At 42.8% G+C, this 17976-nt stretch overlaps 1 protein-coding gene across 2 annotated transcripts in view; it reads right to left on the bottom strand.

The window, feature by feature from the left end:
• RCAN2 (regulator of calcineurin 2) overlaps positions 1 to 17976 on the bottom strand; it is a 166271-nt gene that overhangs the window by 52732 nt on the left and 95563 nt on the right. The window contains exon 1 of one of the 2 annotated variants that reach the window (XM_024212810.3): positions 4394 to 4480. The exons of the other annotated variant lie outside the window; for it this stretch is intronic. Within the exon in view, the coding sequence (XP_024068578.1) occupies positions 4394 to 4480 (87 nt within the window). Of the gene's footprint in view, positions 1 to 4393; positions 4481 to 17976 lie in introns of those variants that run through there. 2 annotated transcript variants of the gene reach the window in all.

Raw genomic sequence — 17976 nt, 5'->3', positions numbered from 1 at the left:
TTACAACTCTCTTATTTTAAGTTGAACTCTACCATCTTGCTTGTATGTTCAAATGTAATCTTCTCCACATCCTGTCTCACCAAAGCCAAAGTGATCCTGCTTTTAAAACATGAACTGATACTGACACAGATTACTTTCCAGGTCAAAAGAAAGAGGCTTCCACCCCCCACCTTTGTTATTTATTCTACTTGATCAAGTCTTATATAAGAATAGATAACAGGCATATACACATTCCCTCAAGCTGAGTTATTGGACTTGTGTTCAATTCACAGATGATTTCAATGTAGTAATTATATTTCTGCTTCATTTCTAACAATTCTTCCAACGAGAAAACAGCTATCAGACAGAAAAGCACTCTAAAGAGAAATTATACAATGGTACTGCAATTCTCATGTTATCTGGTATTTTTCTTAAAACGCCATCTCCTGGAGACATGAGATTATGTGAACATCTCAGATATGCTTACAAAAACACAGTCCCCACGATTGTGGGGGCAAAATCTGTAAACGTGACCTCTAAAGACTCAAGAACCAGAAGACAAATAAAGACTCAAAATGTATTATTATATAATAATCTCACCATTTTTAAGACCACCTCACAGTGTTTGGGAGCCTGACTCTTGATTTTTCCAGTGCTTGGGGTTGACAACATGAAAATGAGCAGTAATACTCTGCCCTTCTAGAATGCCTTTCCCTTGGCTATCTCAAAGCTCTTTAAAAACATTAAGTCTCCCAGCATCCCTATGAGTTAGCCAGTTTCATGACTGGAGAAAGTGAGGCACAGAGAACGTAAGTGACCTGCTCAAGGCTGCCAAACAGATCAGTCTCGGGGGAGAACCGCTATCACTGTCCCTGCACTCTCTGAATGTCGCAAGTCTCGAAGTGGTGTCAGACTGCTAGACTTTCCAAAGGGAGAGCAGCAAGGGAAGGGCAGAACTATGGCCTGAACCTCTCTCTGCTTACATCCAATAATGAGCTGGGATAGGGATATGCACACTGTACCCTGTCTAAATGCAGGCAGCACACCTGGCTCCAATGTGCATTAGCCCAAAGTCCCCAGAGCAGGTCAGAATAGTTCTCCCACTACGGCATGGCCCCTCTTTGCTTCTTCCAAGTGCACAGTATGGGTTAAATACAAAACAATGCCCGTTCTGCATATATGGCTGAGCTTTTTCCTATCATTGAGATACCTTCCATATGCCACACTGTCCCATATCTGTAGTGCACACAGTAGGCTCATAATCCTTTATCATTAATATTTATTATTATTTGGATTGTGTGGTGCCTAGAGACTTCGATCAGGGATTGGGCCCCATTATGCTACGTGCTGTACATAGATGGAATGAAGAGATTCCCAACCCTTAAGAGGTCACAGTCTAAGAATCTCTCATTTGTAACTTTAAAAAAGACCCTTCATTTTTATACTACTCTCTCTTTTCCTTTTTCACTGATGTCTGAAATCTCTCTTCCAGAAATAAACAAGATTTTCATTAATAAATGTATTTTTTGCTTTTGTAAAAATGTCTCTACAATAAAATGACAACCTGAAGGCATTAAAATAAAGTTGAATTCTCATTATACAACTGAACTGTGTAACTTTAGGAGCAGAAATGAGTTTGACGTTTCCATGACTAGTATTTGTATTTACCTATTTTATCGGTCTTGATATCTAAGCACCATAAATTTTGCATCAGGGAAACGGTAACATCTGCATTAGCCTAATCTGCTTTCTGAAATGTCATATTTATTATTCAGAGGACCAATTTATACGAAACGAAGTGGACAGGCAATTTAAACCTGTGATTGGACAGCTTAGTCTATTCACCATTGCTCTCTGGGCTTCAATTCAACTCTATAACTGGGGGTTTAAATGAAATGAGATGGGGGCTAAGTTGACACCACCCAGTGTCCATTGAATGTAACAGGAGTCTTATTGCTAAAACTTTCCTCACTGCTGTGGAAGACTGACTCCTAAATGACTGCTAGCCCATATTGCAAAACCTAATAAACTACACATACCTTATAAGAAAAGTGTCATCCACTAGTATGTACAAGTTATTATTGAGATAACGTGCCGTTCGGATACTGAGCGAGAGAGTTCCCTACAGTCCAGTGTTCAAGAAAACAGCAATACAATAGCAGGCCATCTTGCAATGCAATAGCTTAAACCACAGGAACACAGAATTTCAGTTTCCCCCTTTGCAAGTCAACTTTAAGGCATCAATGGCATTGGAAAAAAGGTGTTGTGCCCGTGTTTGCTTTCCCCCCTTTCCCTCCGAATCACCATGCCCATCTGCCCCCAAAGTGATTTTTTTACCACAGAAATACTGGAATGTCAAGTCCTATCTATCGAGTTTTATGCTGATGCCCATCCCCATAGCGTCTTAGATCCTTCTATGTAAAAATCAAAGGCAATAGCGAAGTCCCTAGCAGAACTCAGAGACCGGTCTCCCCTGTTTTTGCTGGAAGTTTCCTTGGAGGACCAAACAGCAGCAGTAGTAGCTTTCTCCACCTTTTAAAGTGTCAGGAATATAAATTTTTTAACGAAGAGTCTTTTCTCCCTGCTCTTTGTTCAGATGTTTGCGTTAAAGAAGTTTTTAACAAAAGCAAACTAAAAAAGTGCATCTAAATAGTCTGATACATAATCCCTTCCCCTCTCAATTGCTGAATTGTGGATCCATGTGCCAATTCCTTCAACATCTCCTTAACCAGTTTGCTCTCTTTCACCCCACATTCCTCAGCCATTCTTCCTGCATGATACTACTCATGCAGAGTCTAATCCAACTGCTATTGAAGTCAATAGGAGTCTTTCTGTTGACTTTTATAGGAGTTGGATTGGGTGCTGTCATTATTGTAGTACAAACAGGCTCTAAAAATAGCACCATAATTTTATTGCATAAGCTGTATTCAGCATAAAATTCTGTAAGGTGTTAAATGGCACAGTTCACGCTCTTGTGAGTCCCTGTGAATACTTCTGGAAATTCCAAATGTCAGATCTATGATGTTTTTAGATGAACAAGCATAAGCACAATCAAACATGTCTGTATGCACTGCACCACTTCAACTACAGGAAACATGTCAGCGCTGGCAGGAGTGTTGTCAAGCACACCTGAAATACGCACCAGCAACTGGACTTTCTGAATCTGTTTGCAAACTGTAGTAAAGAAAGCTATTACATTTAAAAAAAAAAAAAAAAAAAAAAAGACAGCCTCTTGAATTAAACAGCCTCATGCTGGTAACACATGAGCCCCTATGCAAAATGCACATTGTACCACCTGACCGCACATTAACAGAGCAATACAATGTTAAATAAAGAGCACAGTCTGCTGGAAAATGACTAATGGCCAAATTCTCAATCCTTTACTCACGCTGGTGAGCAGTTACTCACACAAATATGTCCCATTTACTTCCATGGGACTACTCGTGTGGGTAACTAGAGGAATGGGTTCAAATTCTTGCCCTAAATTAGCACAGACCCTCCCTTTGTCCTCCTCTGCCTTCCAAAACCGGAGGGATAGTGCACTGTATTCAGTTGTTTGTATCTGTGTCCTCTAAATAAGATGCTACATCTCACTGCATTTTACTTCTGAGCTCTTTGAGATGATTTGTGAGAGTCACACTTACAATTCCTCTTTCAAAACTTAATTTGTTGGGGTTCTCTTTTGGTAATATAAGAATAAATGAAAAAGATAATTAGTTTAATCAGGGAGCAATTACCCATGACTATTTGACAACTACTGCAGAAAATCAAGGATGACGAGTGTAGCATATTAAGCCTTAGAATCAAGCATTGGTTTCAAGTCATTCATATTATACATAAGTTGCCCAGCTTTTTACATACAGCTACATTGCTGATGCACCAAAAATACTCGCTACACATTTTAACCCTTTAATAAAATGTAATACTTGATTTGTCTCTAAAAATGAATCACGAAGACCACAATAAATTGCTGCTACTCAATTGTGTGAAAAAACTGAGCCACTTAAAGCTAAGACACAAACCAATGCACTGTTTTCATATCTGAATTGTCAAGCAGAAATTGGTATTGATGACAGCTTACAGCTATGAAAGCGACATTGGATTAAAAATACCTTTGAGAAATTAAAAATGAGTCATTTTTTGTTACCAAGATGAAACATGCAGACTTCAGTTATGCAACATATTTCCTGTATCATTAAACGGTAAACAGAAGGCGGTTTTGTTAGCGTATCAAAACCTGATGAAAAGCAATCATCAGTCTCTCTCATTTGCTGTAATTAAGATATCCATGCATGGCATGTGTTTTTACTAGAATTTCATCTGCCTACTTCTTTTAAACTGCTTTACACCAACTCCTATTACTCTCAAGGCTCTCACAAGAAGGATCTGTAACAAACGGATTGCAGGTGCATACCTTAACCTCTTGATTGGTAAAAATCTCCACATCCACCACACAGGCAACCAGAGTGGAGACATCACAGTCCATGCTACGGGCTGGCATCCCCCCCTCTTGTACACAAAGAGTTAGGCAGCCTCAGAGTTATGAATGATTAGAAAGCCTGATTCAATACCGCTATTGAACAGTCCAAAATTCTGCTTTCAAGGCTGACGGCAGCCGTAAGCCTCTGAAGCAGACTCTTGGCACTGAACTGAGTCGCTCCTTCCTTCTGCCTAGTGCACCCACCAACTGAGCAGGCACAGCCTAGTAACAGTGCTATTCCATCGCTCCTGGCAATGACATCATCACAAAGACTGACATAAGCTAAATCTATGTTTTTTTCCAACCCTTTTATCTCCAGGCAGCACAGTGGATCAAATTGAACATGATTATGTGCTAAGTCTGAACTCGGACTGAATCAATTCAGGCAGAATTCGCTGGCAACTGAGTCATAGCTGCTGTTTCAGCTGAGTGTTTATGCTGGCAAAAAAAGATCTTCTGACACTGAAAGCTCCACTCTGTGTGTAAATTAATTCAGCATTGAACATGGGCACGGAAGATTTTATTTACTCTCCCTTAAAAATAAAAAGGGGGAGGGAAATGAGGAAGCCGAGGTTTTTGTTTGTTACTGTACTGCTTATGCTAATATTCTGATGTCGATTTTTCCCCCCCCTAACAGCTGCATGTTTGTATTGGAAAAGCTACAGAATACAACCCATCGGAGCGGAAGGTGGTCCAGCCACCTTGCAAGAGGGGATTTGCACATTGCAAAACTGGATCCTGTATCTGTACACACAGGTAGCAATAACTAAAACCAGATCGTTGTAAGGGCTGGCTATGTGCGAACAGGAATCTGGCACCCTTCTCAAAAAACAACCGGAAGGGGAAACACTCTCTTCAAACTAGGACTCTTCACTGGATCGCCATTCTCTTACCCATCCTTACAGTTGTTCCTTAATGAACATACAGGGGCAGATCTTCACCTGGTGTAAGTCAGTTTAACCCCTTTGACTTCAGTGAAGGAAAGTTGATTGACGCCTTGTCAGGGGGTTGAAGTCCGAACCTGGTGGCACAGCCTAATGGTGGTGGTCTGGGCTCTAACACCCAGTGACGAGCGTCAACAGCCAGGGGGAGGGGAACCCAGGCCCCCCCCTGCTCCTCCAGGTTCCAGCCTAGGACCATGTGAATAGTAGCTCAAATATGTGACCTAGGTGCGGGTGCCCTTACGCCGGTTCCCTGGGCCGCTTCCTACCCTGGCTTTGGCTCCTCAGTCAGTGACACTGGTCTGTTTCGGGATTCCCCCTGGAGTTCTCTCTGATCCCACTCCAGAGAAACTTCCTCTATCAACCATGCCCTGTTCTTCCCAGTGTCTGTGGGGTGAAGGGCCTATGGCGGCTCGGCAGTGGGGACTGGTCTCAACTTTGTAGAGCCCCAATGGCTTCTTTGCAGAAGCTGGCAGTGCACAACTGCTCCTCTGTTCAGTCTGCCCAGACTGAGCTGAGCTGCTCCCTGTTGAGCCCTGCCTCCAATGTGAGCCTGGCCAGCAGGTGCGGCTGGGTAGGGCCTTCGGGGCCCAGAGCTGTTTAACTCTCAGCGTACACCCCATCACACACCTGCAGAATATCTAGCACAACGGGGTCTATGATTAGAGCTCCTAGTCGATCCAGTAACACAAATAAATAGACTATCACCTTGTTGATGTAAAATATAAATGATAGCTAATCCCATCGTTTGTGGCAATAGTTCAAGTTGGTTTTTTTTGGTCCTGAGGTTTTTATATTAAAGGGTGGGTAATGTTTCGTATCTGTGCTGATCCATAAATAATGTCCACTGCTGGCATGTCTGCTCAATTGAAACAGTTTTTGTTTTAAGCCTAAAGGCAAGATTCCAGGATAAATCAGGTTCACAGGCAGAAAGACAATGAAATTCCAAATTAAAACACATTTTGGGGGAAATAAATAGTTCTGTACCAAAATGCTGGATTTGAATACCTGCAACAAATTGTCTCTCCAAATCCATCCAGTCCAGTATCCTGTCCCCTACAGGGCCAGCACCAGATACTGTGCAAGAAATCTCACAGTAGTTAATTATAGAGTAACCTGCTCATAGATTAAGTTTCTTCCGGACCTCCATAGTTCGTGGTTAGTTTATGCCCTGATGTATAATAATTAATATAACCTTCTAAAAATGTACCCTATCTAATATAAGGAGGATGTCCTCACTACTACAGTTATCTACTCCTTTTCTGAATTATTCTAAGTTCTTGTCCTCATCATTATTATCCTTTCTTATTTGTACTGTGATAGCACTTGGGAGCCCCAGTCATGGAACAGGACCCCATGGAGTTAGGTGCCAAACAAACACAGAACAAAAAGGCGGTCCCTACGACAAAGAACTTGCAATCCACGTATAAGGCAAGAGAAAATGGGTGGATATAGACAGACAGAAACTGGGGAGCAGAAGGAAATCAATGAGACAATGTTAGACAGTATGATTGGCAGAAGTCTCAGCACACCAGCAGTTTAACCGTTGTTGAGTTTTTTTGTAGGAATCATGACAACAGAGGCTTTTAAGAATGGAGGACAATAGGGTGGCTTTGTGGATGTTTACAGGGAGCTCCTCCCAGCCAGGCATGAGGGGCAGCACGGCAGAAAGCATGAAGATGGTCATTGAAGACTGGCATTATTGGCTGATCCCAGGAGGGAGTTGGCATTTTGATAGCAAATGAGAGATGATAGGTAGAATAGGGATAAGCCATGGAGGGCCTTGTAAGTGAACAAAACTACCTTATGTTTGATGTGGTGGGAAAAGGAGAGCTACTGGAGAGAGGCAAAGAGAGTGGTGATATAGTCAAAGCGACAGGCTATAAATAAGATCTTTACAGCAGTATATTGAATGGATATGAGCAGGGTACAATTGGATTTGTCAAGGCCAGAGAAAAAGGATGCTGCAGTAATTGAGACATGAAATGATGACAGCCTAGACAAGAGTTTTAGAAGTGTGGATGGATAGAAAACATATGAGAGAGATCTTTAGGGATATTATGCAGAAAAAATACGCAAGATTTAGCCTGGATGTGAGGATCTAGAGAGAGGGCCAAGTCGAAGATGATGCCCAGGTTATGGACCTGAGTGACAGGAAGGAGAGTGTATTGGCCACAGTGATCAAGAAAGGTGAGGGGGCAAGATCTTATGGAAATAAGTTCCACAGGTTATATGTTGTGTAATAAATTATTTTCTCTTAAAAGTTTTAAATTTGTTCCCTTTCAATTCCATAGAATGTCCCCTTGTCCTTCTATTATGAAAATCAGTAAATAGGAGTTCCAACTGACCTTCTCTATCCTGTTATTTATTGCTGTACTTCTATCATACCCCTATTACACATTTTGTCTCTAAACTGAACAGTCCCAGTATTTCACTCCATCCTCATAAGGGCAGCTTTCTGTGCCTTTAATTATTTTAGTTTCCTGTCTCTTCTTGCCTATTCCTAACACAATCAAACATCTTGTATGCTTTTTGAATACCACTGCATATTGAAATGTTTTTACTGAGCGGTCTACAGCATCACCCAGCTTTTTTTTTTTTTTCCTTTTTTTTTTTTTTTTTTTAACCCTCTTTTTTTTTTTTTTTTTTTTGGCCGTTCTCCGCCTTCCCCCTTTTTTTTTTTTTTTTGCCAAGTGGTTACGTTAATATAAAACCCAGCAGGGTTTATGAGTAATTCAACTTACTTCTTCCAATGTGCATCACCTTGCATCTGTTAAAACTAATTTTCATCTTCCATCATGCTCCGCATTTATCCAAGCTTTGTTAGGCCTCTCTGAAATTCTCCTTACAGACTTGTCTAGTCTTAATTAACATAATGAATTCCAGATCGTTAATGTATTTACTTCAGTTTGTATAAGAATAAAAAATACTTACCGATGGCTTGACAATATTTAGACTTCCACCACCAAACTCCCACAACCAACTATGGCCAGGTAACAGACATCATAAGATTTCAGCCCCTACTCATTTAACACACAAACTTTCCAGATCTCACACTTCTGCTATTCAGAATGTTGATAGTAACACCAGGGGACAGAGGCATCTCTCAAGTTGGCTTGTCCAAAGCCGCTGAAGGTTTTACAGTGCAACATCTTAAACTCCATCTGGAAACCACGAGGCAGCCAATGTAATGAAGTCAATGGAGTTGCACCCTCTTACCAGATGCTGAATGAGTCCCTCTGTCATTTCTCCTAGTTCCTTCCCAACATGTTTTGATTAGTCACTTAAAGTTTCCCATAAATATTTCTTGCTTTGCCCATCATAAAAATTGTGCATTGATGAAGATGGGCACCATGTGTGGATGCTTCAGGGGTGGAAATTAAAAGAAAATGAGACCTCCTATGAAACTAGTCTGGGTAAGGGCAGTCAAAAGATTGATGTTTTTATGAATGCCCTTATGAAATCATCAAATGGGCTTTAACACTTGCAGTATTGCTGAACACCAAAACTCTAGGGGTCCGATTCCACTCCCCCCCACACACACACATACACCAGTGAGACTCCACTGACACTAACAGAGCCATTCTTGATTTACACCAGAGTGAGAGAAGAATCATGGCCAAGCCTTCAAACAGAAGAGCTTAGACAACAAGAAACAATGGAAGATCAGCTCTTTGGGACAGAGACCACCTTTCGGGCCTTGGTCCATGACTGGGGCTCTTAGGCACAATTGCTATACAGATAAATAATATGAAAAAATGATTACAGTTGCAATTAAACCATAAGTTGATAAACATAAGCAGTGCCTAGAGGGCTTAAGACCTGAGACAGAAAAGTGTTTAGTGCCTTCAACTCTTATTGAAGTAAATGGGCCAAATCCTGAGGTCCTCAAACAAACTGTCCCTGATTTGGCCCTATGGGAATGGAAGGCACTCAGCATCTCTGAGGAGGTATCTGTATCTTATCATATCCAGGTCTCAGTACCAGTATCAGAAACACAATACATGGGAACTGGAAATATCTGCTGTTGATCATTCATGAACAGGTGCAATCAGGGCCAGCTCCAGGCACCAGCTTAACAAGCAGGTGCTTGGGGCGGCCAAGGGAGGGGGCGGCACCTGCGGCAATTCGGGGGCGGCAGGTCCCTCACTCCCTCTAGGAGCGAAGGACCTGCCGCTGAACTACCGCCGCCGATCGCAGCTTTTTTTTTTTTTTTTTCCAATTGCCACCACCGATTGCTTGGGGCGGCAGAAATGCTGGAGCCGGCCCTGGGTGCAATGGTGTCTCTCTCAGGATGTGAGAATAGTGCATATTATTACGAATGGCGGTAATACTATGGTAATGCCTAGGAGCCCGCAGTCCTGGACCAGGATCCCATTTGCTAGGCACTCTACAAACACAAAACAATAAAATGGTCCATGCCCCAGCTGTCCATCTGAGTTTTGAACGGAATCCCACAAATGGATCATGGAGTCTTTCAGGTGTGTGGCAGAGCACACAGTTAAGGATTTTTTTCCCCTCCCACTCACTCACTGCAAGGGACATGAGGGGAGAGCAGAAGTTCATCAAGTTCCCTGGCTTTCTTGCACACAGGAACAGACTTTTATAAATGTCTGTTGCTTTCCCCCCCAAAAGCCCAATCATTATAAATATTAAAAATAGTCCAGCTTTATCTAGATAAAATAGATAGTAGATATAAAAAGTCACTGTGTGTGTTATAAATATCAAAACACTGAACTGGCCCCATCTTGTAATAACTCGTATACTGATGTTGTGATAAATGAAGGAGGGGTAGCTCCCTTTTATGGACACCCAGCCAGCCAGTAGCTATAAAATCCCTCTTAAGTAGCTGTTCTCTACTTGCATTACCTGTAAAGGGTTAAAAGTCTCACTGCGATGCATAGGTAAAAGGAAGTGAGTGGGCACCTGGCCAAAAGAGCCAATGGGAAATCTAGAACTTTTTAAAATTGAAACAAAACTCCCTTTTTGTCTGTCTGTTGTTCTCGGGGAGACAGGCAGGGAGCAGTTATGCTGTGAGAAGGTTGGGCCAGGTATGAAAAATCATCAGTATCTTACCTAGAAACTACTCATCTAAAACCCCAGATATGTCAGTAGATCAGGAAATGTCTAGGAAGACGTGATTGGGTTTATCCCTTTTTTTCTTATGGCTTGTGGATTCCTCTGTGCTAATTCCAGGTGCTTTTTTTTTTTTTGCTTGTAACCTTTAAGATGGACCTCAAAAAACTATTCTTGATGCTTAATTCTTGTAGTTGCTCTTTTTAAATCTAGCAGTAGCCTAAGTTCCCAGATGTATTTTCTTCCTTTTGTTTTTTTAATAAAATTTACCTTTTTTTTAAGAACAGAATTGGATTTTTGTGTCCTAAGAGGTTTGTGCACATGTTGTTTAATTAGCTGGTGACAACAGCTGATTTCCTTTGTTTTTCTTCTCAGCTCTTCCCCGGAGGGTGGGGGTGTGTGAAAAGGCTTGAGGGTACCCCACCGGAAGGAATTCCCAAGTGCACCTTCCTGGGTTCTCAAAGGGGTTTTGCACTTGGGTGGTGGCAGCATCTACCAATCCAAGGTCAGAGAAAAGCTGTAACCTGGGGAGTTTAATACAAGCCTGGAGTGGCAAGTATTAATTTTTAAAGTTCTTGCGAGCCCCCACCTTCTGCACTCTAAGTGCCAGAGTGGGGAATCAGCCTTGACAGATGTACTATTTATTGGTAGGCAATGGTGAATTTTGCTCTCAATTTCATTACTTTTCTTTTTCGTGCAATTCTTTCCTCGTTGTGGGAAAGGACATTTAACTGATTCTTCTTAGAAGTTGGCTGCATTCTTTAGGATCAGCATGCGGGGACAGTATGTTCTTGGCATCCATAAACACACCTCTGAACCACTCTTGAGCTTTCCCCATACTAAAAGGATGGGTTCACTGTTGGCTAAAACACCACCCCAGAGACCCTGCCCCACCCATATTGCCAAGCACAATGGCCAGTGAACGTTCCACACTGAGTTATTCAATTAAGTCTCTTTTTAGGTTGCTACATGTGGATTCTAACTCTGCTTGGATATGACCTTTTCCTAGGCCAAAAAGCTTCAGATCCAAGCCCATTAGTCAATTTTCCAGGAATGTTGTAAATGGCTAAAACCATAATAAATTAGGCCCTGGAAGAAACCATCTGTATGGGACTATTTTTGCTCTAATTTTTGAAGTATTATCAAGCTTGCACGAATTTCCAGAGGCGAGATACTTTTACAGGAAGACCATCAATAAAGAAGACATCAAATAAAGCATCTCTGAATTTTTTCAGTGATGCTAACTAAATAAATTGTACGTCAAATCCAAATCTTCTCAGGTCAGAATATATTAACTGGAATTTCATGGTAAACAAGCAGCAGCTGTGTATCCAGCACCTACAATACCATCAATCTTTGCTAGCTGCAACTGTCCCTCCATCCAAAATTCCATTGAATTGTGGCTTGACAAGAACACTGAAAAAAGCGTCTCTCCGCTCCACTTCCATTTGAAACAAATAATCATAAGGCTTTTTGAGTGTCCCAGCTAGAAATGCTTGGTATTTCTAATCATTAGGTTTTGAGATTTATAACAGATTATAAAATTTTGACCAGGGGGAAAAAAAAAAAAGCTTACTCAATGCTAAAATGATCTCCTGAAATTGATAAGCTTTTGACTGCAGGAACATTAGAGCTTGCAAAATCCTTAGCTACACGGTGCCTTGGCTGTCCTTGAATTTTGGAACCTTTATTTACGGTAAGAAATGTTTAGCTCTTTTAGAGCTCAGGAAATTTCTGTTATGAGAGCATTTATAGCTCTCCAAACCTACTTTTAAACTGATGGGGGTGAGGCGCAAGAGGAGAGGGGAAAAGGAATCTGGTAGTCCAAGATTAAACACACACACACACACAGAAGGAGCAGAGGTCCTCCATAAAACAGATGAGCAACATTTTGTTAGGGACTGCAACTACCGAACACACAGTCTTTATCCAAAATGGCTTATACTGTAAGGCCCCAATCCTGCAGATTACATGCCTATTTAACTTTACACACAAGTAATCTCACTGACTTCTGGACCATGGGCAAGTTATTTTGCTGCTCTGAGCCTCGGTTTCCCCATCTGGAACACAGGGATGATAATACTTCCCTACCTCCCAGATGTACATATTAGCCTTCTAATCTACTGGCTTTTCTGTTTCTTTTCATCTTTACACAGGAAATCAAAGCACAGTTAGTAACTCAACCTGCTGAGCATGCGCTAGGTACAAGTTCACGCCGCAATACCAAAAGCACATAAAACTGAGGGGCTGCCTAAAAGTGAAGTGAAATCAAGGCCGGACCTTGGTTTTATGGGAAACTGTGCCATATACGATACGTAGCACCTCAGGCAGACGCTCTCACCATCGGGGGGCTGTGAGAGTGGTTTACAAATCGAGGGAGGGGTATAAAGGTGCTTGTAACAGCAACAGAGTTAGAAGGATTTTGTACGGAAGGGAGGTCAAATGGGCTTCAGGAACTGGGGACAGTGGGGGAAATGAGCCTTTTCAATTAATCTGGTAAGGCTGGAGAGCTAGGAGTCTGCAGCAAGCCAGCAGATGGGAAAGGTTCTGGGTTGATGGTGGGAGAGATTGTTTAAAAGCAAGGTCTCCCAAAACATGGAGCACTGTGTGAAAACACATATGGTCTCCAGGGCTAGAGCCAGCCCTTACTGAAATCATGAAAAGAAATTTATCTGGTTATGTTCCTAAAAACTACAATTACTACAAGCCATGGGTCTGACTGCCTAGAACCTGGAGTGCTCAAAATCCAGATGTGAATGTTACAGCTCAGGCTCATCTCTACATACAAACAGCCCCACTGTCTCTTACCTTCCAGTACCCCAGTTCAGGGTTCTTGTTTACCCCAATTCAGTTAAAAATAATGACTGAAACAGCACAGGATGGGCAGTTCTTAACTGCACTCGAGATGTCACTAGGACCATCAATTGCTGCAGGAGCAGTCCAAAACCCTAAGGATATAAACTAGGAGTCATGGTAGGTCAAAAAGGATTTCAGTTCACTTCGGGAGGGATGGTTAGTCTTTTGGTTAAGGCACAGGACTGGGACTCAAGAGGCCTGGGTTCAAATCTTGGCTGTGCCATAGACATCCTACGTGACCTTTGGGCAAATTATGCAGGCCAAGGTATTCAACAAGAGGTCAGCACACCTTTCCTGAATCCTTTGTCTTGTCTGTTTCGATTATAAGCTCTTCGGGGCAGGAACTCTCTCTTATTGTATATTTGTTCGGTGCCGGATACTGGTTCGGGGCTACGGACACCGCTGTAATACTCCTAACTAACAATAATTAATGTATTTATATATTTGTCAAATTCAAATTTATTGATGAATTCTGTTAATGACTGGGGATCTAATTTTGTTTAAATATTTATTTAAAATCACTTCCATTTACTTTTGCCTTCTTGTGGCTTTGTGTCAGCCCTACCCATTAAGGATATTTATTTAACAGGTCTTTTTATTTTCATTGTCATCTGAGATGCTTTCCCAAGGCAGAATGCCCTTGACAGAGGTTGGAATACCAATGCTCTCAGCTGTGAGAGACCTTATCTTCTAACTGCAGCTCTGCACAGGATATGCAGGTGAGAGATTTAATGGCCCTTCTGAGAGAAAACAGTGCTTACTGACAAGCCAGCAAAATCAAGCCAGCTCAAGGGAAAAAGATAAACTATCACACAGGACGCAGTCAGACAGCAAATAACACCTAATGAATCGGTGAAACATTAAATACAATGCTTCATGCAGTCATTGTTCATTGCCCGAATATTTTAAAGGGGAAGGGGGAGATGACGGATTTATTTAGTTTCAGGCATTCTTAAATGGAGATATTCACTTCTCCCACTGCATTCATGAAAAACAAATTGTTCCCACTTTACATTTAGCACCATCAGCTATCCACCCTCACCTCCATTCAAAGCACAGGGAAATATCTGCCCACTTAGAGAATTACAGATATAATAGCAGAGGTTCTAGATTAGTGTTCAGAGCACAAAGGGATATTAGATGACTTTGGAACGTGTAATGGAATATAAAGCTTTCCCAATGGCTCCGAAATGAGGTTTGAGGTTTCAGCCCAGTTCTAAGTGGAGGAGCATTCACATAACACAAACTGCTACCGGAATGACACTAAATAGCAGTGTTATTGGCAGTCTCAAAGATTCCAAGGCCAGAAGGGACCATTGTGGTCATTTAGTCTGACCTCCTGTATAACACAGGCCATAGAACTTCCCCAAATTGCTTTTCCAGAGCAGATCTTTTAGAAAAACATCCAATCTTGGTTTAAAAATGGTCAGTGATGGAGAATCCACCATAAGAACATAAGAATGGCCGTACTGGGTCAGACCAAAGGTCCATCCAGCCCAGTATCCTGTCTACCAACAGTGGCCAATGCCAGGTGCCCCAGAGGGAGTGAACCTAACAGGTAATGATCAAGTGATCTCTCTCCTGCCATCCATCTCCACCCTCTGACAAACAGAGGCTAGGGACACCATCCCTTACCCATCCTGGCTAATAGCCATTAACGGACTTAACCTCCATGAATTTATCCAGTTCTCTTTTAAACCCTGTTATAGTCCTAGCTTTCACAACCTCATCAGGCAAGGAGTTCCACAAGTTGACTGTGCACTGTGTGAAGAAAAACTTCCTTTTATTTGTTTTAAACATGCTACCCATTAACTCAGGGCCGGTGCTACCATGAAGGCAAACGAGGCGGTTGTCTAGGGCGCCAAGATTTGGGGGCGCCAAAAAGCGGTCCCCCCAATTTTTTTTTTACAGCGTTCCTACGCCCCCTCCCCGAGCACGTGGTCGCCACTCCACTTCTCCCTCCTCCCAGGCTTGTGGCGCCAATCAGCTGTTTGGCGCCGCAAGCCTGGGAGGAGAGGAGAATTAGAGCGGGGGCGGCATGCTCGGGGAGGAGGCGGAGCATAGGTGAGCTGGGGTGGGAAGCTGCCGCACGGCTCCCCGGGCCGGGTGACTGGGGAGCTGCCGCGGGGGTGCCTCAGGGCGGGGGAGGGGAGCTGCTGCAGGGCTCCCCACCCCAGCTCACCTCTGCTACGCCCCCTCCCCGAGCACGCTGTTGCTGCTCCACTTCTCCTGCCTCCCAGGCTTGCGGCACCAATCGGCTGTTTGGCGCTGCAAGCCTGGGAGGGGAGGAGAATTAGAGCGGGGGCGGCGTGCTCGGGGAGGAGGTGGAGCAGAGGTGAGCTGGGCAGGGGAGCTGCCGCACGGCTCCCCGGGGGGGAGTGCTGCCGTGGGGGGGGGGCATCTCAGGGAAGAGGGGGAAAGAGCTGCCGTGGGGGGGAGGGCGCCTCAGGGTGGAGCGTGGGGCTCAAGGTGGAAGTTTCACCTAGGGCGCGAAACTTCCTTGCACCGGCCCTGCATTAATTTCATTTGGTGGCCCCTAGTTCTTATATTATGGGAACAAGTAAATAACTTTTCCTTATTCACTTTCTCCACATCACTCATGATTTTATATACCTCTATCATATCCCCCCTTAGTCTCCTCTTTTCCAAGCTGAAAAGTCCTAGCCTATTTAATCTCTTCTCATATGGGACCCGTTCCAAACCCTTAATCATTTTAGTTGCCCTTGTCTGAACCTTTTCTCAGGGCCGGCTTTAGGGCGATTCAGCCGATTCCCCGGAATCGGGCCCCGCGCCCCTAAGAGGGCCCCGCAACGTCCCGAAGGAGCTGCCGCCGAAGTCCTGCCACTGTCTTCGGCGTCGCTGCCACTGTCTTCGGTGGCATTTCGGTGGAGGGTCCTTCCTCCACGGCAGCGATTGAGCTGCCGCCGAAGACAGCGGCGGGACTTCGGCGGCAGCTCCTTCGAATCGGGCCCCGCGGTGCCTAAAGCCGGCCCTGCTTTTCTAATGCCAGTATATCTTTTTTGAGATGAGGGGACCACATCTGTACGCAGTATTCAAGATGTGGGCGTACCCTGGATTTATATAAGGGCAATAAGATATTCTCCATCTTATTCTCTATCCCCTTTTTAATGATTCCTAACATCCTGCTTCCTTTTTTGACTGCCGCTGCACACTGTGTGGACGTCTTCAGAGAACGATCCACAAGCTTTTTCCTGATTAGTTGTAGCTAAATTAGCCCCCATCATATTGTATGTATTAGTTGGGGTTATTTTTTTCCAATGTGCATTACTTTACATTTATCCACATTAAATTTCATTTGCCATTTTGTTGCCCAATCACTTAGTTTTGTGAGATCTTTTTGAAGTTTGGTCTTATCTATTTTGAGCAGTTTAGTATCATCTGCAAACTTTGCCACCTCTCTTTTTACCCCTTTCTCCAGATCATTTATGAAAAAGTTGAATAGGATTGGTCCTAGGACTGACCCTTGGGGGAACACCACTAGTTACCCCTCTCCATTCTGAAAATTTACCATTTATTCCTACCCTTTGGTCCCTGTCTTTTAACCAGTTCTCAATCCATGAAAGGATCTTCTCTTCCCTCTTATCCCATGACAACTTAATTTACGTAAGAGCCTTTGGTGAGGAACCTTGTCAAAGGCTTTCTGGAAATCTAAGTACACTATGTCCACTGGATCCCCTTTGTCCACATGTTTGTTGACCCCTTCAAAGAACTCTAATAGATTAGTAAGACATGATTTCCCTTTACAGAAACCATGTTGACTTTTGTCCAACAATTTATGTTCTTCTATGTGTCTAACAATTTTATTCTTTACGACTGTTTCGACTAATTTGCACGGTACTGACATTAGACTTACCCGTCTGTAATTGCCGGGATCACCTCTAGAGCCCTTTTTTAAATATTGGTGTTACATTAGCTGTCTTCCAGTCATTGGGTACAGAAGCCGATTTAAAGGACAGGTTACAAACCATAGTTAGTAGTTCCGCAATTTCACATTTGAGTTCTTTCAGAACTCTTGGGTGAATGCCATCTGGTCCTGGTGACTTGTTACTGTTAAGTTTATCAATTAATTCCAAAACCTCCTCTAGTGACACCTCAATCTGTGACAAATCCTCAGATTTGTCACCTACAAAAGCCGGCTCAGGTTTGGGAATCTCCCCAACATCCTCAGCCGTGAAGACCGAAGCAAAGAATTCATTTAGTTTCTCGGAAATGACTTCATTGTCTTTAAGTGCTCCTTTTGTATCTCAATCATCCAGGGGCCCCACTGGTTGTTTAGCAGGCTTCCTGCTTCTGATGTACTTAAAAAACATTTTGTTATTACCTTTTGAGTTTTGGGCTAGCTGTTCTTCAAACTCCTTTTTGGCTTTTCTTATTCCTTTTTTACACTTAATTTGGCAGTGTTTATGCTACTTTCTATTTACCTCTATTTACCTAGGATTTGACTTCCACTTTTTAAAAGATGCCTTTTTATCTCCCACTGCTTCTTTCACATGGTTGTTAAGCCATGGTGGCTCTCTTTTAGTTCTTTTACCGTGACCTTGGGAAATTGTTCTAATGGTTAAATTACTCACCATTCAAATCTTATGCCTTATTTCCAGTCTGAATTTGTCTCACTTCAACTTC

Source organism: Terrapene carolina, unplaced genomic scaffold (genome assembly GCF_002925995.2).
Source record: "Terrapene carolina triunguis isolate 2854851 unplaced genomic scaffold, T_m_triunguis-2.0 Scaffold42, whole genome shotgun sequence".
NCBI lineage: Eukaryota > Metazoa > Chordata > Testudines > Emydidae > Terrapene > Terrapene triunguis.
This window is presented reverse-complemented; position numbering and strand designations above follow the sequence as displayed.